The sequence below is a fragment of the Coregonus lavaretus genome (assembly GCF_964263955.1).
Source record: "Coregonus lavaretus genome assembly, chromosome: 16".
Lineage (NCBI taxonomy): Eukaryota > Metazoa > Chordata > Actinopteri > Salmoniformes > Salmonidae > Coregonus > Coregonus lavaretus.
The window spans coordinates 23,536,079-23,561,106 of NC_140003.1; the positions used below are offsets into that span (position 1 = coordinate 23,536,079).

Sequence of the window (25,028 nt, forward strand, 5' to 3'; positions counted from 1 at the left end):
CTATTGTCCTGTAGCCCATCCCAGCCTTGTGCAGGTCTACAATTTTATCCCTGATGTCCTTACACAGCTCTCTGGTCTTGGCCATTGTGGAGAGGTTGGAGTCTGTTTGATTGAGTGTGTGGACAGGTGTCTTTTATACAGGTAACGAGTTCAAACAGGTGCAGTTAATACAGGTAATGAGTGGAGAACAGGAGGGCTTCTTAAAGAAAAACTAACAGGTCTGTGAGAGCCGGAATTCTTACTGGTTGGTAGGTGATCAAATACTTATGTCATGCAATAAAATGCAAATTAATTATTAAAAAATCATACAATGTGATTTTCTGGATTTTTGTTTTAGATTCAGTCTCTCACAGTTGAAGTGTACCTATGATAAAAATTACAGACCTCTACATGCTTTGTAAGTAGGAAAACCTGCAAAACCATAACTTGCTACATTTGCACACACTGTATATATATTTTCTGTTGTATTTTTTGACTTTATGTTTTTTTTACCCCATATGTAACTCTGTGTTGTTGTTTTTATCGCACTGCTTTGCTTTATCTTGGCCAGGTTGCAGTTGTAAATGAGAACTTGTTCTCAACTGGCTTACCTGGTTAAATAAAGGTGAAATAAAATGAAATAAAAATAAATAAATAAAAGTATCAAATACTTGTTCTCCCCACTGTAGATGCCAAACAGCTCTCTGTTTTTGTACTCTTGGATTTAAGTGCTGTGTTCGAGACTTTTGATCATGATGTTCTTCTGGACAGACTGGGGAGATGGGTTGGCGTCTCCGGTCCAGTTCTAAATTGGTTTAGGACCTATTTAACCGGTTGTGAGTTTTTTGTCACCCTTGGTGAACATAACTCAGAGATTATATATCACATGTGCTGTTCCACAAGGTTTGATTTTGGGTCCGGTACTGTTCAGTTTTATACACTACATGACCAAAAGTATGTGGACACCTGCTCGTCGAACATCTCATTCCAAAATCATGGGCATTAATATGGAGTTGGTTCCCTCTTTTCTGCTATAACAGCCTCCACTCATCTGGGAAGGCTTTCCACTAGATGTTGGAACGTTGCTGCAGGGACTTGCTTCCATTCAGCCACAAGAGCATTAGTGAGGTTGAGGAACTGATGTTGGGCAATTAGGCCTGGCTCGCAGTCGGTGTTCCAATTCATCCCAAAGGTGTTCGATGGGGTTGAGGTCAGGGCTCTGTGTAGGCCAGTCAAGTTCTTCCTCACCGATCTCAACAAAACATTTCTGAATGGACCTCTCTTTGTGCGCAGGGGCATTGTCATGCTGAAACAGGAAAGGGCCTTCCCCAAACTGTTGCCACAAAGTTGGAAGCACAGAATTGTCTAGAATCCTAAGACGGTACCACGTTGAAAGTCACTGAGTTCTTCAGTAAGGCCATTCTACTGCCAATGTTGGTCTATGGAGATTGCATGGCTGTGTGCTCAATCTGTCAGCAACAGGTGTGGCTGAAATAGCTGAATCCACTAATTTGAAGGGGTTTCCACATACTTTTGTATATATAGTGTATGTTACCCCTTTGCAGGGTTATCAGAAAGCACAGCATTGATTTTCACTGCTACGCAGACGATACACAACTTTACATTTCTGTGTCACCATAGGATTATTAGACTATTAGTGATTTAAATACTTGGATGGCTCACAACTTCCTCCAGCTAAATCAAGACAAGACCGAGGTACTTATTGTTGGAGCCAAAGCACAGAGAGAGAATCTGGCCACACAGATAAAACACCAGGTAAAAAACCTAGGTGTTATTTTAGATTGTGAACTTAATTTCGAATCACACATTAGAATGTGACCAAAATAGCTTTTTACCACCTGAGGAACATTGCCACGGTGCGGCTGTTTCTGTCTCAGGCTGATACAGAGAGACTCATCCATGCTTTAATTACAAGCAGGCTTGACTACTGTAATGCTCTCCTGTCTGGTCTACCCAAGAAAGCCATTGGTCAACTGCAAAACATACAGAATGCTGCAGCACAGGTACTAACCAAGGCAAACGGAGACCACACATTACACCGGTTTTAAGGTCTCTGCACTGGCTGCCTGTGAGTTTTAGAATACATTTTAAGATTATTCTATTGGTTTTTAAATCAATCTTCGATTGTGCACCCCAATACGTCAGACATGCTTTTACCCAGTAGGTCCCTCAGGTCCTCTGGCACTGGCCTTTTAACCATCTCAAAGTCTAGGACCAAGAGGCATGGAGAGGCAGCCTTTAGTTACTATGCCCCCAGCCTCTGGAATAGCCTGCCAGAGAACCTGAGATCTTAAAACACACCTTTTTAGCTTTGCTTTTCCTTAGATTGCTTTCTAGTCGTTCAGTTTTTATTGTTATTCTTTAGTTTTTTATCCTCTTGTGTAGTTTATTTTCATTTTTATCTGGGAAGCTCATTGTGTGGCATTCCATGTCTGAAATGTGCTGTATAAATAAAGCTTGATTTTATTTGGTGATGAACCTAACTCAGTGGAGATCGAAGGGATCTCCAACATTAGAAATCCCTGAGTTCGGGTCTGGTAGCTCGTACGTCTGTAGGTTAACAATTAAGTAAGGTACGGGGGAAGTTTGTTCAAGAGGGCTTTATAAACAAAAAGAGTGCAATGCATCGATCTACGAGACTTCAAAGAGGACCAGCCTACTTTCTGATACAGAATGCAGTGATGTGTACTGAACCTGTCGCCTGTAATAAAGCTTAGTGCACTATGATAAACTGCATCCAAGAGCTTCAATACAGTGGCAGCTGCATTCATATATTATAGACGATATCGCCATAACCTATAACCGGTATGAATGTTGACTGAATTATTTGTGATAATTATTTAGGTCGGAGGGTTCACCACCACTTTGTGGAGTGGGAGCACATGGGCCGACTTCCAAACCCTGGGGATTGGACCGAAATAACCGTGAGGTAAAAAATATGTGTCAATGATTCCGCAATCAGGGGAGCAAAAGAAAGGATCAAGTAAATCTGAGTTTTTTTTTACAGCAATCACAGGTAGAAAGTTGTTGAAATGGAAACAAAGATTCACTAGAAGTTTGCGGATCTTCCTTCGTGCCAACTAGAGGCTGGGACAGAGAAGAGCAGTCGACTAACTGACTATGGTCAAATAATCCACAATTTCTTTCAAATAAAAAGCCTGCCAAGATAAAATGCTGATTAAAAGCATCAATTTTTTCATGTTTCTCAGAAATGGTACCATTGAATTGAATGGATCAGTGGCAATCAGTCTTGAGTCAGAGCCACCTCCGTACCGATGGTAACGGCCGATGCCATTCAGTAAGAGTGGTGCAGCGTGGGTATTGGAGTGCAGGAAGCAATCATGACTTTCAGAATATCCTATAATTTCTCCACTTTATACCCAGTTGTATAACTTCAGGGTGGAAAAAAAGGATAGGAAATAATGTAGCTTTTCATTCAACAGTTCTATCTGCTCACTTATTCAATGTTGGCTGTAAGGTACTGAGCACTGTGCTGAGTTCAATGTCTCAGCCAAGATACAGTATGTTAAGAGGTACTTAGTACTGATCCAAGATGAGTATTAAGGAATAATCAGGAAATGACCTGGAGTGTACTGGCTTGCAAGTACAGAATGTTTTCTATCGAAGTAACTGGAGCTAACCATTTCTCTCTCTCTGTCTCTGTGTGTCTCTCTCTCTACCTCTCTCTCTATATATCTCTCTATCCTTCTCTCTCTGTGTGTTTGTGTGTGCACGTGTGCGTCTTGCAGCATCCTGTTTGCGGACATCGAGGGGTTTACCAGTCTGGCGTCCCAGTGTACTGCCCAGGAGCTGGTGATGACACTCAATGAACTGTTCGCCCGCTTCGACAAGCTGGCTGCGGTGAGAACACACACACACACACACACAAACACACACACACACACACACACACACACACACACACACACACACACACACATACACACACATACACACACACACACACACACACACACACACACACACACAGGTGAACCCTGCAATCCTAGGATTGTACAGTACTCCCTCCTCCCACTTTGGAGTCCCTTCTTCTGCTAATTGAAATACCAGGCAGATATAGTTGATGTGGGAGTTTACTGATAACGATGTGGGATCTTTGAATTCCCTGACACAATTCATTGTGTGGTTATGTACCCCGCTGGTCTGCCAGCCAGGCCTCAACTCTCTCCTCATTAGCCCACTGCAGGGGCACTGAGTCACAGCACACAGCCCAGACACAGACACAGACCCAGTCTCACCCAGACCCAGCAGGGACCACTGTGACCTCCCTGGTACTGGCAAAGAGAGCAGAGCACACACAGGCCCATAAGCATGAACACATACATACAGTGCCTTGCAAAAGTATTCATCCTCCTTGGCGTTTTTCCTATTTTGTTGCATTACAACCTGTAATTTAAATAGATTTTTATGTGGATTTCATGTAATGGACATACACAAAATAGTCCAAATTGGTGAAGTGAAATGAAAAAAATAACTTGTTTCAAAAAAGTATAAAAAATAAATAATGGAAAAGTGGTGCGTGCATATGTATTCACCCCCTTTGCTATGAAGCCCCTAAATAAGATCAGGTGCAACCAATTACCTTCAGAAGTCACATAATTAGTTAAATAAAGTCCACTTGTGTGCAATCTAAGTGTCACATGATCTGTCACATGATCTTAGTATATATACACCTGTTCTGAAAGAACCCAGAGTCTGCAACACCACTAAGCAAGGTGCACCACCAAGCAAGCGGCACCATGAAGACCAAGGAGCTCTCCAAACAGGTCAGGGACAAAGTTGTGGAGAAGTACAGATCAGGGTTGGGTTATAAAAAAATATCCGTAACTTTTAACATTCCACGGAGCACCATTAAATCCATTATTAAAAAATGGAAAGAATATGGCACCACAACAAACCTGCCAAGAGAGGGCCGCCCACCAAAACTCACGGACCAGGCAAGGAGGGCATTTATCAGAGAGGCAACAAAGAGACCAAAGATAACCCTGAAGGAGCTGCAAAGCTCCACAGCGGAGATTGGAGTATCTGTCCATAGGACCACTTTAAGCCGTACACTCCACAGAGCTGGGCTTTACAGAAGAGTGGCAAGAAAAAAGCCATTGCTTAAAGAAAAAAACAAGCAAACACGTTTGGTGTTCGCCAAAAGGCATGTGAGAGACTCCCCAAACATATAGAAGAAGGTACTCTGGTCAGATGAGACTAAAATTGAGCTTTTTGGCCATCAAGGAAAACGCTATGTCTAGCGCAAACCCAACACTTCTCATCACCCCGAGAACACCAACCATGGTGGTGTCAGCATCATGCTGTGGGGATGTTTTTCATCGGCAGGGACTGGGAAACTGGTCAGAATTGAAGGAATGATGGATGGCACTAAATACAGGGAAATTCTTGAGGGAAATCTGTTTGTCTTCCAGAGATTTGAGACTGGGACGGAGGTTCACCTTCCAGCAGGACAATGACCCTAAGCATACTGCTAAAGTAACACTCAAGTGGTTTAAGGGAAACATTTAAATGTCTTGGAATGGCCTAGTCAAAGCCCAGACCTCAATCCAATTGAGAATCCGTGGTATGATTTAAAGATTGCTGTACACCAGCGGAACCCATCCAACTTGAAGGAGCTGGAGCAGTTTTGCCTTGAAGAATGGGCAAAAATCCCAGTGGCTAGATGTGCCAAGTTATAGACATACCCCAAGAGGCTTGCAGCTGTAATTGCTGCAAAAGGTGCAAAGTATTGACTTTGGGGGGGGGGGGGTGAATAGTTATGCACGCTCAAGTTTTCTGTTTTTTTTGTCTTATTTATTGTTTGTTTCACCCCAAAAAATATTTTGCATCTTCAAAGTGGTAGGCATGTTGTGTAAATCAAATGATACAACCACCCCCAAAAATCAATTTTAATTCCAGGTTGTAAGACAACAAAATAGGAAAAATGCCAAGGGGGGTGAATACTTTCACAAGCCACTGCACAGTACTTGCATGCACAGGCACGTACACATAATACACTCTGCACACACACATAGCCGTGCACACACACACACATGCAAGAACACATGAACAGAAACACTCACCCGTATGTGCATGTGAAGACACTGAGCACTGCCCAGCTCACTAGCCATGTCTTAGCTGACTCCAGTACACATACACACAATCACTTTCATATGTCAGATTAATCACATAGGCACATTTATGTTGCAGTCAGAAGGATTTTCTTAAATGCACTTAAATAGATTTAGATCCTTTCAGACGTTCCAAGGCAGTTGTGAACAGACACACACGCACACACGCACGCACGCACGCACGCGCACACACACACACACACACACACACGAGCACACACACACACACACACACACACACACCCACACACTTTAATTTGCACAACACTAGGAGTGATTGTATGGGCCCTGGTCTAAACAGAGCCATGTGCTGTGGAGACAGAAGACATTCAGGTGGCTATCATGAGACATGAGCCTGCTGCAGTCCTGTGCCCTGCCCGAGGGAGACACACACACATACACTCTCTCACACAAACCATTAGGCTGGATATTTACAGTACAGCACAAGGCCAGACTCCCTCTGCCAAGCAACCATTAACCATTAACGTCATACCCAGGACATGCTCAGCTCCTTAACTATGTGTTCTAGAAGACACACAGAAGAATGATTACTCAAGCTTTCCATGAATGCATCTTTCTTGTCTTTTTCCTTTATGTTGTATGTGATCACTCTGTGTTGTCCCCCTCCTCAACTCAATATCTTTATAGCCTTGAATTCTGAGTTCCAAATAACAAACCATCAAGCACACACACACAATAGCATATTTTCTGTATTTTACAGTACAAAAGCGATAATGGATGGAGAGCAGCAGTACTTTTACCTACTGTTGTTTACAGTAAGAATGAGGGAAATAATGGAAAATAATAAGTTATTAACAGTATTTTATAATGCAGTGAAATTGTATTAAAATAGGTAAAAGAAAAAGAGCAATTCTCTTTAACATGTCAAGAGAGCGTTTTTCAGTGCAGAATTCCCAGAAAAGGAAGATCAGTGATTCATTTAATATGCTTCCAGACCTCGACGTTAACAATGGGAGCAATAGGTTTCCAATGTCATTCATCACTAACTGATGTGAAAGTCCACACTTGGTATTTAGATTTGGTATTTATAAGCGACAGTACATTATATAGAGGTAATAATACACTGTATGTATCATACCCCATACATCGCAGTGCCGTCAGAAAGTATTCATACCCCTTGACTTATAATTATTTTAATTGTATTTTTCTCTCACCCATCTACACACAAGATCCCAAAATGACAAAGTGAGAACATGTTTTTAAACATTTTTGCAAATTTATTGAAAATGAAATACAGAAATATCTCATTTTCATAAGTACTCACACCTCTGAGTCAATACTTTGTAGAATGCACCTTTGGCAGCGATAACAGCTGTGAGTCTTTCTGGTAAGTCTCTAAGAGCTTTCCACACCCGGATTGTGCAACATTTGCCCGTTATTCTTTACAAAATTCTTCGGGCTCTGTCAAATTGGTTGTTGATCATTGCTAGACAACCATAGACTTTCAAGTAGATTTAAGTCAAATCTGTACCTCAGCCACTCAGGAACATTTACTGTCTTCTTGGTAAGCAACTCCAGTGTAGATTTGGCCTTGTGTTTTAGGTTATTGTCCTGCTGAAAGGTGAATTAATCTCCCAGTCTGGTGGAAAGCAGACTGAACCAGGTTTTCCTCTAGGATTTTGCCTGCCTGTCCATTCTCTTTATACCCCCCCCTGAAAAACTCCTCAGTCCTTATCGATTACAAGCATACCCATTACATGATGCAGCCACCACTATGCTTGAAAATATGGAGTGGTACTCAGTAATGTGTTGCATTGGATTTGCCTCAAACAAAACATTTGTATTTAGGACAAAAAGTTAATTGCTTTGCCACATTTTTTTGCAGTATCACTTTAGAGCTTTCTTCTTTTCACTCTGTCAATTATGTTAGTATTGTGAATTAACTACAATGTTGTTGATTCATCCTCAGTTTTCTCCTATCACAGCCATTAAACTCTGTAACTGTTTTGAAGTCACCTTTGGCCTCATGAAATCCCTGAACGGTTTCCTTCCTCTCCGGCAACTGAGTTAGGAAGGACACCTGTATCTTTGTAGTGACTGGGTGTATTGATACACCATCTAAAGTGTCATTAATAACTTCACCATACTCAAAGGGATATTCAATGTCTGCTTTTTTCTACCAATAGGTGCCCTTCTTTGCGAGGCGTTGGAAAACCTCTCTGTTTTTTGTGGTTGAATCTGTGTTTGAAATTCACTGCTTAATGGAGATACCTTACAGATAATTGTATGTGTGGGGTACAGAGATGAGGTAGTCATTCAAAAATCATGTTAAACACTATTATTGCACACAGAGTGCATGCAACTTATTATGTGACCTGTTAAACAGATTTTTACTCCTGAACTTATTGAGGCTTGCCATTTCAAAGGAGTTGAATACTTATTGACTCAAGACATTTCAGCTTTTCATTTGTAATTCATTTTTTAAAAATTCGAAAACATAATTCCACTTTGACATTATGGAGTGTCGTGTTTAGGCCAGTGACACAAAAATCTCAGTTTAATCCATTTGAAATTCAGGCTGTAACAAAATGTGGAAAAAGTCAAGGGGTGTGAATACTTTCTGAAGGCACTGTGGTTTTATCCCAAGTGTTGGCAAAATGTGAAGCCAGCATTTGGTTGCCTAGATATAGTGGTCAGGTTCTAAATGAAAGGAATTATTTTCCATTTTCCATTGAGTTTTTAGTCATGAAGCAGAAGCTTTTATCCAGAGAGACTTACAATACCAAGTGCATTTCAACAAGCAGGCAAAAAACTAACACTTTTTATGAGCATCATATGTAAAACCCTCCTCAAAGGGAATGCTAGTAACACACTAACACATTCTGTGTGTGTGTCTGTGTGTGTGTGTGCATACATGTGTGTGTGTGTGCGTGTGTGTGTGTTTGTGTGTGTGTCAACAGGAGAACCACTGCCTGCGTATTAAGATTCTTGGTGACTGCTACTACTGTGTGTCTGGGCTGCCAGAGGCCCGGGCCGACCACGCATCCTGCTGTGTGGAGATGGGTGTGGACATGATCGAGGCCATCTCGTGAGTATGGCACGGCCAAATACATATAAACGGTGTATATTACATAAATGTATGTCTATGGACACAACAGACCTGGTCTGGTCTGGCTCTGTCCAGCACAGCTCACGCTAAAACAACCTTGTCTAGAGAGAATTGAGTTTCATTCCAAAACGCTATATATCCATTTTCAGAAATGTTGGTAAATGAGCTTTTATTGTTTAAAAACCTTATGAAAGAGATTGGTATGTTTTTTCACCACCTAATTACTGCGCGGGGTTGTTCAATAGCAGACATGTATATGATTGAAATCTATCACTTGATGGTTTCATTTCAGAGAGACAAATAATCATGTTGTTTAGCAAAATGCTATATTTCACTCTCAGAGAGATAAGTAGTAGATCTGTATGTAATATGACATTTTAGTCATTTAGTGGATGCTCTTATCCAGAAAGACTTACAGTAAGTGCATTCATCTTATAATAGCTAGGTGAGACAACCACATATCACAGTCAAATATACAGGATACGAACATTCCATTCCAACTAAACAATGTATATATAGCGTTTTGCAAAAAACACATTTTCATACACATCTAAAATCTATGAATAAAAAATCTGAGAACAGTTATATTATACACACACATGAAGTTACCCAAAATGATTGACAAACACAAATGTGAAAAATAGGTTGATATTGCGTTTTGGAAATAAACTCTACAATTGTTCTTCAACTCTGGTCCTGGAGAGCCACAGGATGTACAAGCCTTGTTTCAGACAGGTGGTAGGAGGCAGGTGTGCATTAGTGCCATAGTACTCCTCCACTTCCAAGCCCAGAGAAACCAGAAAGGTTCAAATCAGGTTCACTCTATACCCATGAAGAGGCACTTAGCCTAATTTGTGTCTGCAGAGTTTGAGTCAATGAGTCCAGGACAGGTGCTTGGTGTGCTTGAAACAGTATTTCTTTGTGGTTTCTGGTTGGTGTTTGCTGAGAGAGATAAGGGCTGGCTGATTTATTGATTGGCTGTTTCTGAATGATGAGACAGATGTCTGTCTCCACCCACAGACCTGACTGTCTGCCCCTCAGCACTCCTGTCATCAGTAGTGTGTTTGTGTGTGTGTGCGTGTGTGTGTCAATGTGTGTGTGTGTGTGCGCGTTCGTGCAATTGACTGTGTTTTCGTCCCTTAGACCAGAGCGGCTGTGATTATTGCATTTCTACTTCACTTAGCTCTCTCCTTTTTCTAAGCAGTCCCCCAACTTCCATGATGCAATAACATGGAACAATGTTGAAAAATCTAGAATATTGCCACTGATTAAGAATTTAAAAGCCGACCTATGCCCAGTCAGTTGAAAAATGACCATACTGTAGTGAGAAAATATTCTGGGTCAGTGTCCCTGCCCTCTACATTCACACAGAGTCAGTGAGGCACCGCATTAGGAGACTGCTCTGAGGTTGTCCTCAGTTAGAACATTAGCTGTGATGTTATAATGAGGTTTAGGTGATTACAGCATTGTAACCAAAGTTACTGAGCTTGAGCAATTTTGACAAAAACAATGGATATATGTTAATTTTTTTTTTGGGGGGGGGGGGGGGGGGGGGGGGGGGATCAGCTTAATATTGCAGATAGATTGTATCTTCTATCAATGTAATTGTCTTCATCACTTCCAGTCCCCCATGTTTTTTATATACAGTGGGGAGAACAAGTATTTGATACACTGCCGATTTTGCAGGTTTTCCTACTTACAAAGCATGTAGAGGTCTGTAATTTTTATCATAGGTACACTTCAACTGTGAGAGACTAATCTAAAACAAAAATCCAGAAAATCACATTGTATGATTTTTAAATAATTAATTTGCATTTTATTGCATGACATAAGTATTTGATACATCAGAAAAGCAGAACTTAATATTTGGTACAGAAACCTTTGTTTGCAATTACAGAGATCATACATTTCCTGTAGGTCTTGACCAGGTTTGCACACACTGCAGCAGGGATTTTGGCCCACTCCTCCATACCGACCTTCTCCAGATCCTTCAGGTTTCGGGGCTGTCACTGGGCAATACGGACTTTCAGCTCCATCCAAAGATTTTCTATTGGGTTCAGGTCGGGAGACTGGCTAGGCCACTCCAGGACCTTGAGATGCTTCTTACGGAGCCACTCCTTAGTTGCCCTGGCTGTGTGTTTCGGGTCGTTGTCATGCTGGAAGACCCAGCCACGACCTATCTTCAATGCTCTTACTGAGGGAAGGAGGTTGTTGGCCCGAGTGGCGCAGTGGTCTAAGGCACTGCATCGCAGTGCTAGCTGTGCCACTAGAGATCCTGGTTCGAATCCAGGCTCTGTCGTAGCCGGCCGCGACCGGGAGACCCATGGGGCGGCGCGCAATTGGCCCAGCGTCGTCCAGGGTAGGGGAGGGAATGGCCGGCAGGGATGTAGCTCAGTAGATAGAGAATGGCGTTTGCAACGCCTGGGTTGTGGGTTCGTTTCCCACAGGGGGTATGAAAAAAAAATATGTATATATATGCATGCACTAACTGTAAGTCGCTCTGGATAAGAGCGTCTGCTAAATGACTAAAATGTAAATGTAAAAAGATCTCGCGATACATGGCCCCATCCATCCTCCCCTCAATACGGTGCAGTCGTCCTGTCCCCTTTGCAGAAAAGCATCCCCAAAGAATGATGTTTGCACCTCCATGCTTCACGGTTGGGATGGGGTTGTACTCATCCTTCTTCTTCCTCCAAACACGGCGAGTGGAGTTTAGACCAAAAAGTTCTATTTTTGTCTCATCAGACCACATGAACTTCTCCCATTCCTCCTCTGGATCATCCAGATGGTCATTGGCAAACTTCAGACGGGCCTGGACATGCGCTGGCTTGAGCAGGGGGACCTTGCGTGCGCTGCAGGATTTTAATCCATGACGCCGTAGTGTGTTACTAATGGTTTTCTTTGAGACTGTGGTCCCAGCTCTCTTCAGGTCATTGACCAGGTCCTGCCGTGTAGTTCTGGGCTGATCCCTCACCTTCCTCTTGACCATTGATGCCCCACGAGGTGAGATCTTGCATGAAGCCCCAGACCGAGGGTGATTGACCGTCATCTTGAACTTCTTCCATTTTCTAATAATTGCGCCAACAGTTGTTGCCTTCTCACCAAGCTGCTTGCCTATTGTCCTGTAGCCCATCCCAGCCTTGTGCAGGTCTACAATTTTAACCCTGATGTCCTTACACAGCTCTCTGGTCTTGGCCATTGTGGAGAGGTTGGAGTCTGTTTGATTGAGTGTGTGGACAGGTGTCTTTTATACAGGTAACGAGTTCAAACAGGTGCAGTTAATACAGGTAATGAGTGGAGAACAGGAGGGCTTCTTAAAGAAAAACTAACAGGTCTGTGAGAGCCGGAATTCTTACTGGTTGGTAGGTGATCAAATACTTATGTCATGCAATAAAATGCAAATTAATTACTAAAAAATCATACAATATGATTTTCTGGATTTTTGTTGAAGTGTACCTATGATAAAAATTACAGACCTCTACATGCTTTGTAAGTAGGAAAACCTGCAAAATCGGCAGTGTATCAAATACTTGTTCACCCCACTGTATATACTCCCCTTTATTACTTTTCAACCCCTCCATCCTTTCCCTACTTGGAGTAAAAGGCCTCTACTTCCGATCTATACTTACTATCTACACCTTATGGACAGAGTTAATTTTACAATAATTATATTATATATATATAATTATTTATTTTTTTGCTCCTGAACTTCTTCTACTCTCAACCTCTCCGATCATTTTCATGATGTCCATCCGGTTTGCTTCTATATGCCATATCTTTCTAACTGTGCTCTTTCCCAAAAGCTCCCAACATACAACCTATATAATTATAATGGACACAGTATGCTTACATTATTAGCTATCTTTGTTATTATTTGTTGTTATTTGTTATTAGTCCCATCCTTCAACTCTATTCAATACCTCCCATCTCTCTCTTAACACCATCCATATAGGATTTCTATTTGCCATATATATTTCAACCGTACTGTGATGTTTTACAACATTTTACATTTACATTTTAGTCATTTAGCAGACGCTCTTATCCAGAGCGACTTACAGTTAGTGAGTGCATACATTTTCATACTGGCCCCCCGTGGGAAACGAACCCACAACCCTGGCGTTGCAAGCGCCATGCTCTACCAACTGAGCTACACGGGGCCCGTGTAGCTCAGTTGGTAACTCTAATGAGTTCTGAACCTTTCTATTCTCATTGCTTCTACAGATTGTGAATTAAAAATAAACATTTTTGCTAAAAGTATTATTATATTATTGATTGATTGACTATGACTTTTCAGATCACCCAGTAATGCTATCTGGGAAGGTTAGCTCCAGGTAAATATTGCAATCCTTTAGCCATTCCTGGACCTGTGTCCAAAAACAAGCTACAAATGGACAGTACCAAAACAAATGATCTAATGATTCTGTCTCTTCACAGCAAAATCTGCAGAGCTGGGAAGATTGTATCCCCCATATAAATAACATTATATTGGTAGCAAGAATTTTATATAATAATTTAAATTGAAAGATTCAAATTTTTGAATCCGGTGTTGTTTTGCGTGTCAGTTCATAAACACTATGCCATGGGATCGGTACGTCAAAGATCTCTTCCCAACTATTTTGCAATCTATATGGGACGGCTGTCAATCCTTTGGTCCTTAAGTGAAACTGATATACTTTTTTATTTATCACAGTTTTCCTTAACCAATTATGTTCTTTAATGCAAGGCCGACAGACAAGTTCCTTACTTTCTCCCCCTTCCACTTTCCTCTTCCACTTTTGCGGTAAGGCTGCAATTATTTGGTTGTAATTTTGGGTAGAGCAGACATTTCCATATGTTTTTGTTAGCTGCATGTGCGACATAACTCCACCAGTCCTACCGATGATATCATTTACGAAGATTATACCTTTTTTAAACATTCTGTCAAAAAATTAAGGTTTTTTGTCAATTAGTATATTTGAATTTAACCACAATATTTGTTGCATTATTTGTTCTGTCGTTTCTGGAGGATTAAATTGAAATTGCAACCAACTTTCTATGGCTTGTTTTAGAAATAGTGATATTTGGGAGATGATTTCCTTTTCAAATAACTGCAAATGAGTTGTTGTAGCTGAATAAAGGGAAAAAGGCCTTTCTTGAACATTGGGTGAGACAATCTTACTAATTTGCTTGAGAACCAGTTCGGGTTTAAGTATAACTTTTGTATGACTGAAGCTTTTAGTGATAGGTCTAATGCTTTAATATTTAATAATTTCTGTCGTCCGAATTCATATTCATTATATAAATATGCCCTTTTAATTTTGTCTGGCTTGCCGTTCCAAATAAAATTGAATATTTTTTTCTCATATAATTTAAAAAACTGTTCGCTAGGTGTAGGCAAGACCATAAGCAAATAGATAAACTGGGAAAACACTAAAGAGTTAATCAGGGTGATTTTTCCACAAATTGACAGGTATTTTCCTTTCCATGGTAGTAAGATCTTATCTATTTTTGCTAACTTTCTATTAACATTTATTGAAGTGAGATCATTTATTTCCTTTGGGATATGTATTCCGAGTATATCCACATCACCATCAGACCATTTTATTGGTAAATTACATGGTAATGTATAAATTGTATTTTTTAGTGATCCAATACGTAATATAGTACATTTGTCATAATTTGGTTGTAATCCAGAGAGGTTAGAAAATGTATCTAGATCCTCTATGAGGCTGTGGAGGGATTCTAGTTGTGGATTTAAAAGAAAACATGAATCATCAGCGTCCAATGACACCTTTGTTTTTAAGCCCTGTATTTCTAATCCTCTGATATTATTATTGGATCTGATTTTAATAGCTAACATCTCGATGGCCACAATAAATAGATATGCCGATAGTGGACAACCTTGTTTCACTCCTCTTGACAGTTTAAAACATTCGGAGAAATAGCCATTATTTACTATTTTACACCTAGGGTTACTATACATGATTTTGACCCATTTTATAAGAGATTCTCCAAAATTGAAATGCTCCAGGCATTTATATATAAACCCCAGTCGAATTTTATCAAATGCCTTTTCGAAGTCTGCTATGAATAGCAGGCCTGGTTTCCCATATTTTCCATAGTGTTCTATTGTTTCCAATACTTGCCTTATATTATCTCCAATGTATCTTCCATGTAAAAAACCTGTCTGACTAGAATGAATAATATCCGACAATACCTTTTTAATTCTATGCGCTATACATTTTGCTAGGATTTTTGCATCACAACACTGAAGTGTAAGGGGCCTCCAATTTTGTAAATGGACTGGATCTTTATATTTTCCACTTGTATCCTGTTTCAGTAATAATGAGATCAGACCTTCTTCTTGAGTGTCAGATAATCTACCATTTAAATAGGAGTGGTTAAAACATGCTAATAACGGTCCTCTTAGTATATCAAAAAAGGTTTGGTATACCTCGACTGGTATGCCATCCAACCCTGGAGTTTTCCCAGACTTAAAGTATTTAATTGCATCCAGATGTTCCTCCTCTGTAATTTCACCTTCACATGAGTCTTTCTGTGTGGCTGTTAATTTGACATTATCAATAGAAAAAAATCTCTACAATTAGCTTCAGTTAGAGGAGATGGAGGCGACTGAAAAGAAAACATATGCTTAAAGTACTTTGTTTCTTCCTTCAAAATATCATTTGGTGAATTATGGGTGACTCCGTCAATTGTAACCAGTTTCATTAAGTTATTTTTGGTAGCATTCCTATGTTGAAGATTAAAAAAGAATTTAGTGCATTTTTCCCCATATTCCATCCAGTTTGCTTTATTTTTATAATATATTACACTTGATCTTTCTTGAATAAGTTTCTCCATTTCTTTTTGTTTTTCCTCTAATTTATTCTGAGCCTCTATGTTACAGTTTTTATTGCCATCTATCTGTTCTGTTAGACTTTCGATTTCCTTTCTTAGTATAAACTCTTTTGACCTAAATTGCTTTTGTTTTCGAGATGAGTACTGAATTGCATGGCCTCTAAAGGCACATTTAAAGGTGTCCCATACAATAAGGGGATTCGCTGTACCTATGTTATGTTGGAAAAAGTCAGTTATAAATTCCTTTGTTCTAATTATAAATAAATTATCATCCAATAGGCTTTGATTAAATTTCCAATATCCTCGCCCACGTGGAAATTCAGTAAGAGTAATGTATATGGCTATTATATGATGGTCCGACCGCATTCTGTCCCCTATCAACACTTTTTTTTACTTTTGGTGCCAACGAGAATGAGATAAGAAAGAAGTCAAGACGACTAGCTTGATTCAGTCTCCGCCATGTATATCTCACTAGATCAGTATATTTAAGCCTCCATATATCTACTAATTCTAATGTATCCATGACATTCACAATTTCCTTAAGAGCATGTGGGTGATTGTTTGTGGATAATGTTGCCCTAAAGCTCTTTGCAGACGGAAATATTGCCGATTTCCTAGCCGAGTACACAACTTGTCCCTCTAGTCAAAGCGGCTAGTGCCTAGGAGGGCGACAGCCGCCCATGACCATAGCAACGAAATAACCAAATATTATCGACATAAAAACGTATTTACATGCAATAGAAATTATGAATCCAAAAATAGATTAGAAAGCAGTTACTTTTATTGTTAAAAGTGACTCTGTAAACTGATAGTGTTAGCCAGCTAGCTAGCTAGCTAAAGTGGGCAAGTTAGCTGGACATACGTGCTGATGTATCACAACGCAGGCTACATTTTCTAGTGTGATTGGTCAACAATCGGCTGAGCTGCTTCCACGGGCACGAGCACCGCTGACCGCTCCGCCTGGATAGAATACTTGGGAACAGATTTCCTATTTTATCCCTCCAAAATCAGTGCTCAGTGGTCTCTAACTGTTTCTGTCTCTGTCTGTGTGTGTGTTCTAGGCTCGTGAGGGAGGTCACGGGGGTCAACGTGAACATGCGCGTGGGCATCCATAGTGGCAGGGTCCACTGCGGGGTGCTGGGACTCAGGAAGTGGCAGTTTGACGTGTGGTCCAACGATGTCACGTTAGCTAATCACATGGAGGCTGGGGGCGCAGCAGGGTACATCCGGCCAATCATGACAAACCAGTACACAGTCAATCACCCAATGTTCTCCTATGCTCTGTATCAATATACACTATAATACTACCTAAAATAGCACTTAGAATTAAGTGATGTATTGGGCATGCATTCTAAGTGGTATACTAGTATGGATATTGGATATGTAAGGGCTAATCAACTAGGGCCTATGCATTCTATGGAAAAGAATGAACGACGTGGAAGGTGTGTTCCACGACGCACTAGCAGTCCCAGAGAACACATAGAGCCCCGAGTTGATTATACCTTTTATACCTATAATTTAACACATTTGCCACTAGAAATGTGTTCAACATCCACTGAAGTAGCTAGCAAGTTTACTAGATAGCTACAGTAGTTGCTGTGGTAACAAAACAAACAGACTTGCTAGTTTAGCTAACCAAATTATGAAAATCGAATTCAACAATACCAATACTGTTTTCAATTCAACTTTTGCTTTCATAAGCAGCTCAAACAAAACATGTACAAATTTACTATAGCAATTAAATTATACAGTGCAAATATACCGTGCCTTGTAGAGAAATAATGCACGCTCTAGAATGCCCTTCAAGCCAATCAGAAAGGAGTATTCAACAATGCCATGGTATAAAATCTCTATATATCACTGGCAAACAAAGATTTACACTACATTATTATGACAATTTTACACAATCCTTTTCTATGGTATAATCCTGAAATGAATTGATGAATAATGTCAATTCCTGACCATTGTGTCCAGTAAGTTATTGCTGTGTTATTGTGCCAGGCGGATCCACATCACCAAGGCCACTCTGAACTACCTGAATGGAGACTATGACGTGGAGCCAGGATCAGGAGGAGAGAGGAACGTCTATCTGAAGAAGCACAATATAGAAACCTACCTCATCGTGGGCTGCAGCCAGAAAAGGGTACAGTACAGCCTTATCAACCCTTTACTGTTAGATTAGGTTATTATTATGACTATGGCCCAGAGGTTTACCTGATCACGTGATCTGACCTTAAAGGGACACCTCACAGTTTGTTTTACGGCATATTTCATTGCTATTTTCACATGTAGACACTAGTATGGTGCTGGAGATAATGAATAAAGTAATACTAGTAATACTAGTCCCGTGGAAATACGGCTTTACACAGACATGAGTAAGATTTCCAATGTAAATTACACAGACATGAGTAAGATTTCCAATGTAGAAACTTGACTAGGAAAAACTCTGGTTGACCGTAATAGGAAAACAAACTCGGCCCTGCTGAGTCAAAATTCTGATACATTTTCATAAACACTTTTTTATTTACTGGCTGATTATCGAGCTTTCAGGCTGTCTTATTTTTTTTATAAGCAGCTGGTCGGCTTACTTTTGGAAATCATGCATGTTTGAACCACTACACTCATCCCAGGTCAGCTATCACTACCTATAAGCATATTTAATTGTAGTAGGAACCGTTGAAAACATGTAACTGATCTACAGTAGATTAAGGGATTGTTGCATGGAATTCCCCCAGTATTCCCCTAGAAATACAGCATAGCTGTAAGGGGTGGAAATGGGGGGCAACCCAGGATAACTGTGTTCCGGGAGTGAAATCATTTTGACATTTAAACATGAGGTTTAACATGATCTTTAATTCAAGGATTTTACATTGGTAGTTTCCTGCTCCCCAGAGTGACTTTTTCCATTACCACCCCTAGTATATCTGTCTCCCTTGCATTGCAGAAAGAAGAGAAGGCGATGATAGCGAAAATGAACCGTCAGCGCGCCAACTCTGTCTCCCACAACACGGGCCACTGGACCGACCGACCATTCTACAACCACGGAGGAAACCAGATCTCCAAGGAGATGAAGAGGATGGTGAGAGACCATTCTGCCCTCACCGCCATTCGTACTTTATCTTTACTCTTCTCTGATCTGGCCTTCACAGCAAGGCCAGGTTGTTGTTGTTTTGTGTTTATGTATTAACCAGGGACTATAGAAAGCCAAGGACGTGAGGCGGTTTTGTCATTGCATACAGTATATCTTTCATTGTCTCTCTAGGCTCTCTCTCTGTCCCTGCTCCGGTGTCCGAGAAACCCCACAGAGAGAGAGAGAGAGAAGAGAGAGAGAGAGAGAGAGAGAGAGAGAGAGAGAGAGAGAGAGAGAGAAGAGAGAGAGAGAGAGAGAGAGAGAGAGAGAGAGAGAGAGAGAGAGAGAGAGAGAGAGAGAGAGAGAAGAGAGAGAGAGAGAGAGAGAGAGAGAGAGAGAGAGAGAGAGAGAGAGAGAGAGAGAGAGAGAGAGAGAGAGAGAGAGAGAGAGAGAGAGAGAGAGAGGAGCAGAGTCAGTGGAGCGGTAGCAGGATGGCCACAGTCAGTCACACCCTTAATGATTTAATCAGTCACCAATAAGGGAAACTCACCTGAGGTGGATACACCTTTTATCTGTGTGTTTCCTGTCTGTGTAGACATCAGTGCATAACTACCACAGGTACATATAATAATATTATAATAGTCATTTTATCCCAATACACTTTTTTCCAAAACTGTCAGTATTGACAGTGACACATATATTCAATATATCCATGTCTCTCCTCTCTTCTGAGATGACGATGTAAATCATTTGCATTCAGTAATGAATTCCCAGAAAGCTTCTGTATAGTCTCAAGGGTAGAGGGGGTGGCAGGCTGGCATGCTGGCACCAAGCAGTGGCCCTTCACACTATGGTTCACCTCTCCAGCAAGTGTCTCTCGAGGACTACTCACTCTGTCACAATACAATACGTGGGCAACAGGGATGAACAAATGCCATAACATTCAGTCAGTGAGGTCCCATCTGTAGCAGAATAACATTACTCAGATTCCCAGGGGGAATCATCTCTCTAACACAACAAAGACATACACAAAAGCACACACACATACACACACGCGTACACAAACACATACACACGCACGCAAGCACAAACACACAGAAAATTGCTATAGTGGTGTGACCATTGAGTCCTCTTTCTGTTCCCCAAGGCCTCCCACTGTGCTAAAACAATGCTGCTATGGTGACTCACTGTCTGTTGTTTACCTTTCCTCCTCTCTCTCTCCCTCCCCTCCCCTCTCACCTCCTCTCCTTTTCTCTCCTCTCCTCTCCTAACATTAACTCAAGGGCACTATGTCCAAACAATAATGGTCTGAATCTGGTTCCAATCGTAGCACCTGCCTACTATTGTCTTCACCCCAGAGTTTTTGGTGTGCAGATTTCAATCAGATAATTATTTCTGGTTATCTCTTTATCTTATTATCTCTTCCCTGCTGGATCTGAAATCAGTGTCTGAAATCAGTGACTGAGCTCAGTGCGTGTGGGCGTAAGTAAGTCCTGTCTGATTTAATTATTGGCTAGCTGCGACAGGACAGCTGTATTGTGAGAGACCGTCTCTCTTTGGCAGCCTTTCTCAATAGCAAGGCTATGCTCACTGAGTCTGTACATAGTCAAAGCTTTCCTTATGTTTGGGTCAGTCACAGTGGTCTGGTATTCTGCCACTGTGTACTCTCTGTTTAGGGCCAGATAGCATTCTAGTTTGCTCTGTTTTTTTGTAAATCCAATGTGTGAAGTATTTATCTTTCTGTTTTCTCATGATTTGGTTGGGTCTAATTGTGTTGTTGTTGTTGTCCTGGGGCTATGTGGGGTCTGTTTGTGTTTGTGAACAGAGCCCCAGGACCAGCTTGCTTAGGGGACTCTTCTCCAAGTTAATATCTCTGTAGGTGATGGCTTTGTTATGGAAGGTTTGTGAATCGCTTCCTTTTAAGTGGTTAGAGAATTTAACGGCTCTTTTCTGGATTTTGATAATTAGCGGGTATCGGCCTAATTCTGCTCTGCATGCATTATTTGGTGTTTTTCATTGTACACAGGGGATATTTTTTGCAAAATTCTGGATGCAGAGTCTCAATTTGGTGTTTTTTGTGAATTATTGGGCATAAAGGGCAATGGGTTCTATAACTGATTCAAGTATTTCAAGTATCTCTCTCTCCCCATCTCTCTCCCTCCCTATATCTCTGTCTCTGTCCCTCTGTCTCTCTCTCCTCGATATAAAGAAAGAGCAGATATAGAGGGAGCAAGGAGTGAGGGAGCAAGACAGATGCAAGACAGCATGAAAGAGGGGGAGAGAATGTGTGTGAGGCGAAAGGAAAGGGAGTCACGGTGATAGTAATTCCCACTATCCCCTGTCCGCCAACTTTCCAGCAGGCAGGGCAGGCAGCGGAGTGAAGATGACTTATAATGACCTGCTGTCAACTGTGTTTATTACGTACATTCCTACTATATCATTAATCACTGTTCTCCTATTCCATATAAAATACAGAGAATGCTGGTATTCGGGGATGTTCCCCATCTCTGTTTGTAGAGTGCAGTTTTATCAGTGGAATTGCTTATGTTATTATGTTATAAAAGACATCCTAGAAATTCTGTTGGAAAGTCTCCTCCAAAAAGGAAGGGTTTCAGGGTATTTTCAGCTTAGGAGTATAGATTTTACCTAGATGTAACAAAGGCACAAAGTAATAGGTTTACTGGTCAGACAGAAGAGTGAATCATCAATTATATACATATGGGAGTAGCTTTGTTGATATGGAAGTAGCTCTAAGTTTCTCATGGAGATGTGTTGATGTTTCTTGGAACTGTACAGCAGAGCACATTTTCTCCTGTTGTTGTTGCTATCTTCATCCAATAGAGGGCACTTCCGTTACGTGATCGATTTAGAAACTCTTCATTTCACCTAATGGTCTCTATTTTCAGCTGGCTCTAAGGAGGCGCAAGAGGAACTTTGCAATTTTGTCATGTAAAAAACTGCTGCACTGGAATTTTCCAGCCCTAAAACCAGGTTCGGCAATTTATCTGTCTAACATCAGCTCTCTTGCGCAATATCTGAGGTGTGTCCTTAAAAACAAGCGCAAAGTGACTATTTCATGCAGCACTAATGAGAAGTTTTAAGACCCACAAAAAGCAGGTCTTAACGTTAATGCAGTTGATAATGGAATGGATTTTGAGAGCGGAAGCGAAGCCTATCCAGCCATGACACACAGTGCCCATGGAAGAGAGATGAGCCTTTTGTGCTGACAAATCTCATATTTAGAAACATAAAACTATTTTAGTTTCCCCCCAGTTCGTTTAGTTTAATTAAAAACCAAACATAGCCTACCCTCCCCTTAATCAAGCCTGGTTGAGCAGTATCGCATAGGTGGGTCTTTTTATCCTGGCCATTAGCCAAGTAATTTAGCCTACAAATAAAGGTGGGTTAAATGGTCTACTAAGAGTGCTTTAAAATACAGTGGGGAGAACAAGTATTTGACACACTGCTGATTTTGCAGGTTTTCCTACTTACAAAGCATGTAGAGGTCTGTAATTTTTATCATAGGTACACTTCAACTGTGAGAGACAGAATCTAAAACAAAAATTTGCATTTTATTGCATGACATAAGTATTTGATACATCAGAAAAGCAGAACTTAATATTTGGTACAGAAACCTTTGTTTACAATTACAGAGATCATACGTTTCCTGTAGGTCTTGACCAGGTTTACACATACTGCAGCAGGGATTTTGGCCCACTCCTCCATACAGACCTTCTCCAGATCCTTCAGGTATCGGGGCTGTCACTGGGCAATACGGACTTTCAACTCCCTCCAAAGATTTTCTATTGGGTTCAGGTCTGGAGACTGGCTAGGCCACTCCAGGACCTTGAGATGCTTCTTACGGAGCCACTCCTTAGTTGCCCTGGCTGTGTGTTTCGGGTCATTGTCATGCTGGAAGACCCAGCCACGACCCATCTTCAATGCTCTTACTGAGGGAAGGAGGTTGTTGGCCAAGATCTCGCGATACATGGCCCCATCCATCCTCCCCTCAATAGGGTGCAGTCGTCCTGTCCCCTTTGCAGAAAAGCATCCCCAAAGAATGATGTTTCCACCTCCATGCTTCACGGTTAGGATGGTGTTCTTGGGGTTGTACTCATCCTTCTTCTTCCTCCAAACACGGCGAGTGGAGTTTAGACCAAAAAGCTCTATTTTTGTCTCATCAGACCACATGACCTTCTCCCATTCCTCCTCTGGATCATCCAGATGGTCATTGGCAAACTTCAGACGGGCCTGGACATGCGCTGGCTTGAGCAGGGGGACCTTGCGTGCGCTGCAGGATTTTAATCCATGACGGCGTAGTGTGTTACTAATGGTTTTCTTTGAGACTGTGGTCCCAGTTCTCTTCAGGTCATTGACCAGGTCCTGCCGTGTAGTTCTGGGCTGATCCCTCACCTTCCTCATGATCATTGATGCCCCACGAGGTGAGATCTTGCATGGAGCCCCAGACCGAGGGTGATTGACCGTCATCTTGAACATCTTCCATTTTCTAATAATTGCGCCAACAGTTGTTGCCTTCTCACCAAGCTGCTTGCCTATTGTCCTGTAGCCCATCCCAGCCTTGTGCAGGTCTACAATTTTATCCCTGATGTCCTTACACAGCTCTCTGGTCTTGGCCATTGTGGAGAGGTTGGAGTCTGTTTGATTGAGTGTGTGGACAGGTGTCTTTTATACAGGTAACGAGTTCAAACAGGTGCAGTTAATACGGGTAATGAGTGGAGAACAGAAGGGCTTCTTAAAGAAAAACTAACAGGTCTGTGAGAGCCGGAATTCTTACTGATTGGTAGGTGATCAAATACTTATGTCATTCAATAAAATGCAAATTATTACTTAAAAATCATACAATGTGATTTTCTGGATTTTTGTTTTAGATTCAGTCTCTCACAGTTGAAGTGTACCTATGATAAAAATTACAGACCTCTACATGCTTTGTAAGTAGGAAAACCTGCAAAATCATCAGTGTATCAAATACTTGTTCTCCCCACCTTCGTCCGATTACCAAAGACGCGCGCCTCCAAACTATTCAGTCGTCCTATAATGCACATAGGCAATAATCGAATTGACATGAGCCTAGTATTTGGTATAGACGTGTGAATGTTATTAGTAAAGACATTTAGGCCTACGTGTGCACACAGTGCCATGGAACGAGAGAAGTGATTTATGCTATCATGCTTCTGACCCCATCCTATTTAGAAATATTGTTGTTGTTTTAAAAAAACATATTGCTTGTTTTCCGTTTTATATCAAGCCCTCCATAGGCTACCCTTACCCTAGCCCTAGGCTACTAAGGCTGGGTTAACAGCAATGCGTCATGTCTTATTTATCCTGGCTTGCAAAGTAGCCCATAAAAGGTGTTTAAATGGTCTATTTGTCAGAGTGCCTTGAATTTCTAATATAATGCACATCCTAAAACATACACACGTATACCTACCTGCATACTTCGTTTAGCTTGTTCAAGTATCCATCCCCATCTCCAAAGAGCGCCTCTCATCCGGTTACCAAAGACGCGCTCCTCCAAATGTATTTAAATGATTCAGTCCTATATAATGCAGTATCAACATTAGGCCTAGGCTATATTTTGCTTATTGAGAACGTGCCTCACACATACAATACAATTTACGTGAGCCTAGTATTTTTGATTTTAAGTGTGATGTGTAGAGACATGTAGGTTCGGCTATAGCTCATTGAAGCCAATTACAACAATGTTTACTGCCAACACTCCAAACATAGGCTATTGAGCTAACACTGGATGTTTTTTTGTTGTTGTTGACATTACTCGTTACTTTAGCCTATGCTATTCAATAAACTGTAATATCAATCCACAATGGACCAGGATGAGAATATTCTGTCCCTCAGCCGAATTGGAGTTGTTGACAACGCAAAGACCGTCAATAACCTA

The 25,028-nt window shown here is 41.1% G+C and overlaps 1 protein-coding gene across 1 annotated transcript in view; it reads left to right on the top strand.

Annotated features, from left to right (window-relative positions):
- Positions 1 to 25,028, top strand: part of adcy5 (adenylate cyclase 5) — a gene marked incomplete at both ends in the record, with an annotated part of 122,185 nt that overhangs the window by 84,189 nt on the left and 12,968 nt on the right. The window contains 5 exons of the mRNA XM_084179519.1: positions 3,750 to 3,861; positions 9,056 to 9,183; positions 17,103 to 17,261; positions 18,043 to 18,184; positions 18,986 to 19,120. Of these exons, the coding sequence (XP_084035645.1) occupies positions 3,750 to 3,861; positions 9,056 to 9,183; positions 17,103 to 17,261; positions 18,043 to 18,184; positions 18,986 to 19,120 (676 nt within the window). The remainder of the gene's footprint in view (positions 1 to 3,749; positions 3,862 to 9,055; positions 9,184 to 17,102; positions 17,262 to 18,042; positions 18,185 to 18,985; positions 19,121 to 25,028) is intronic.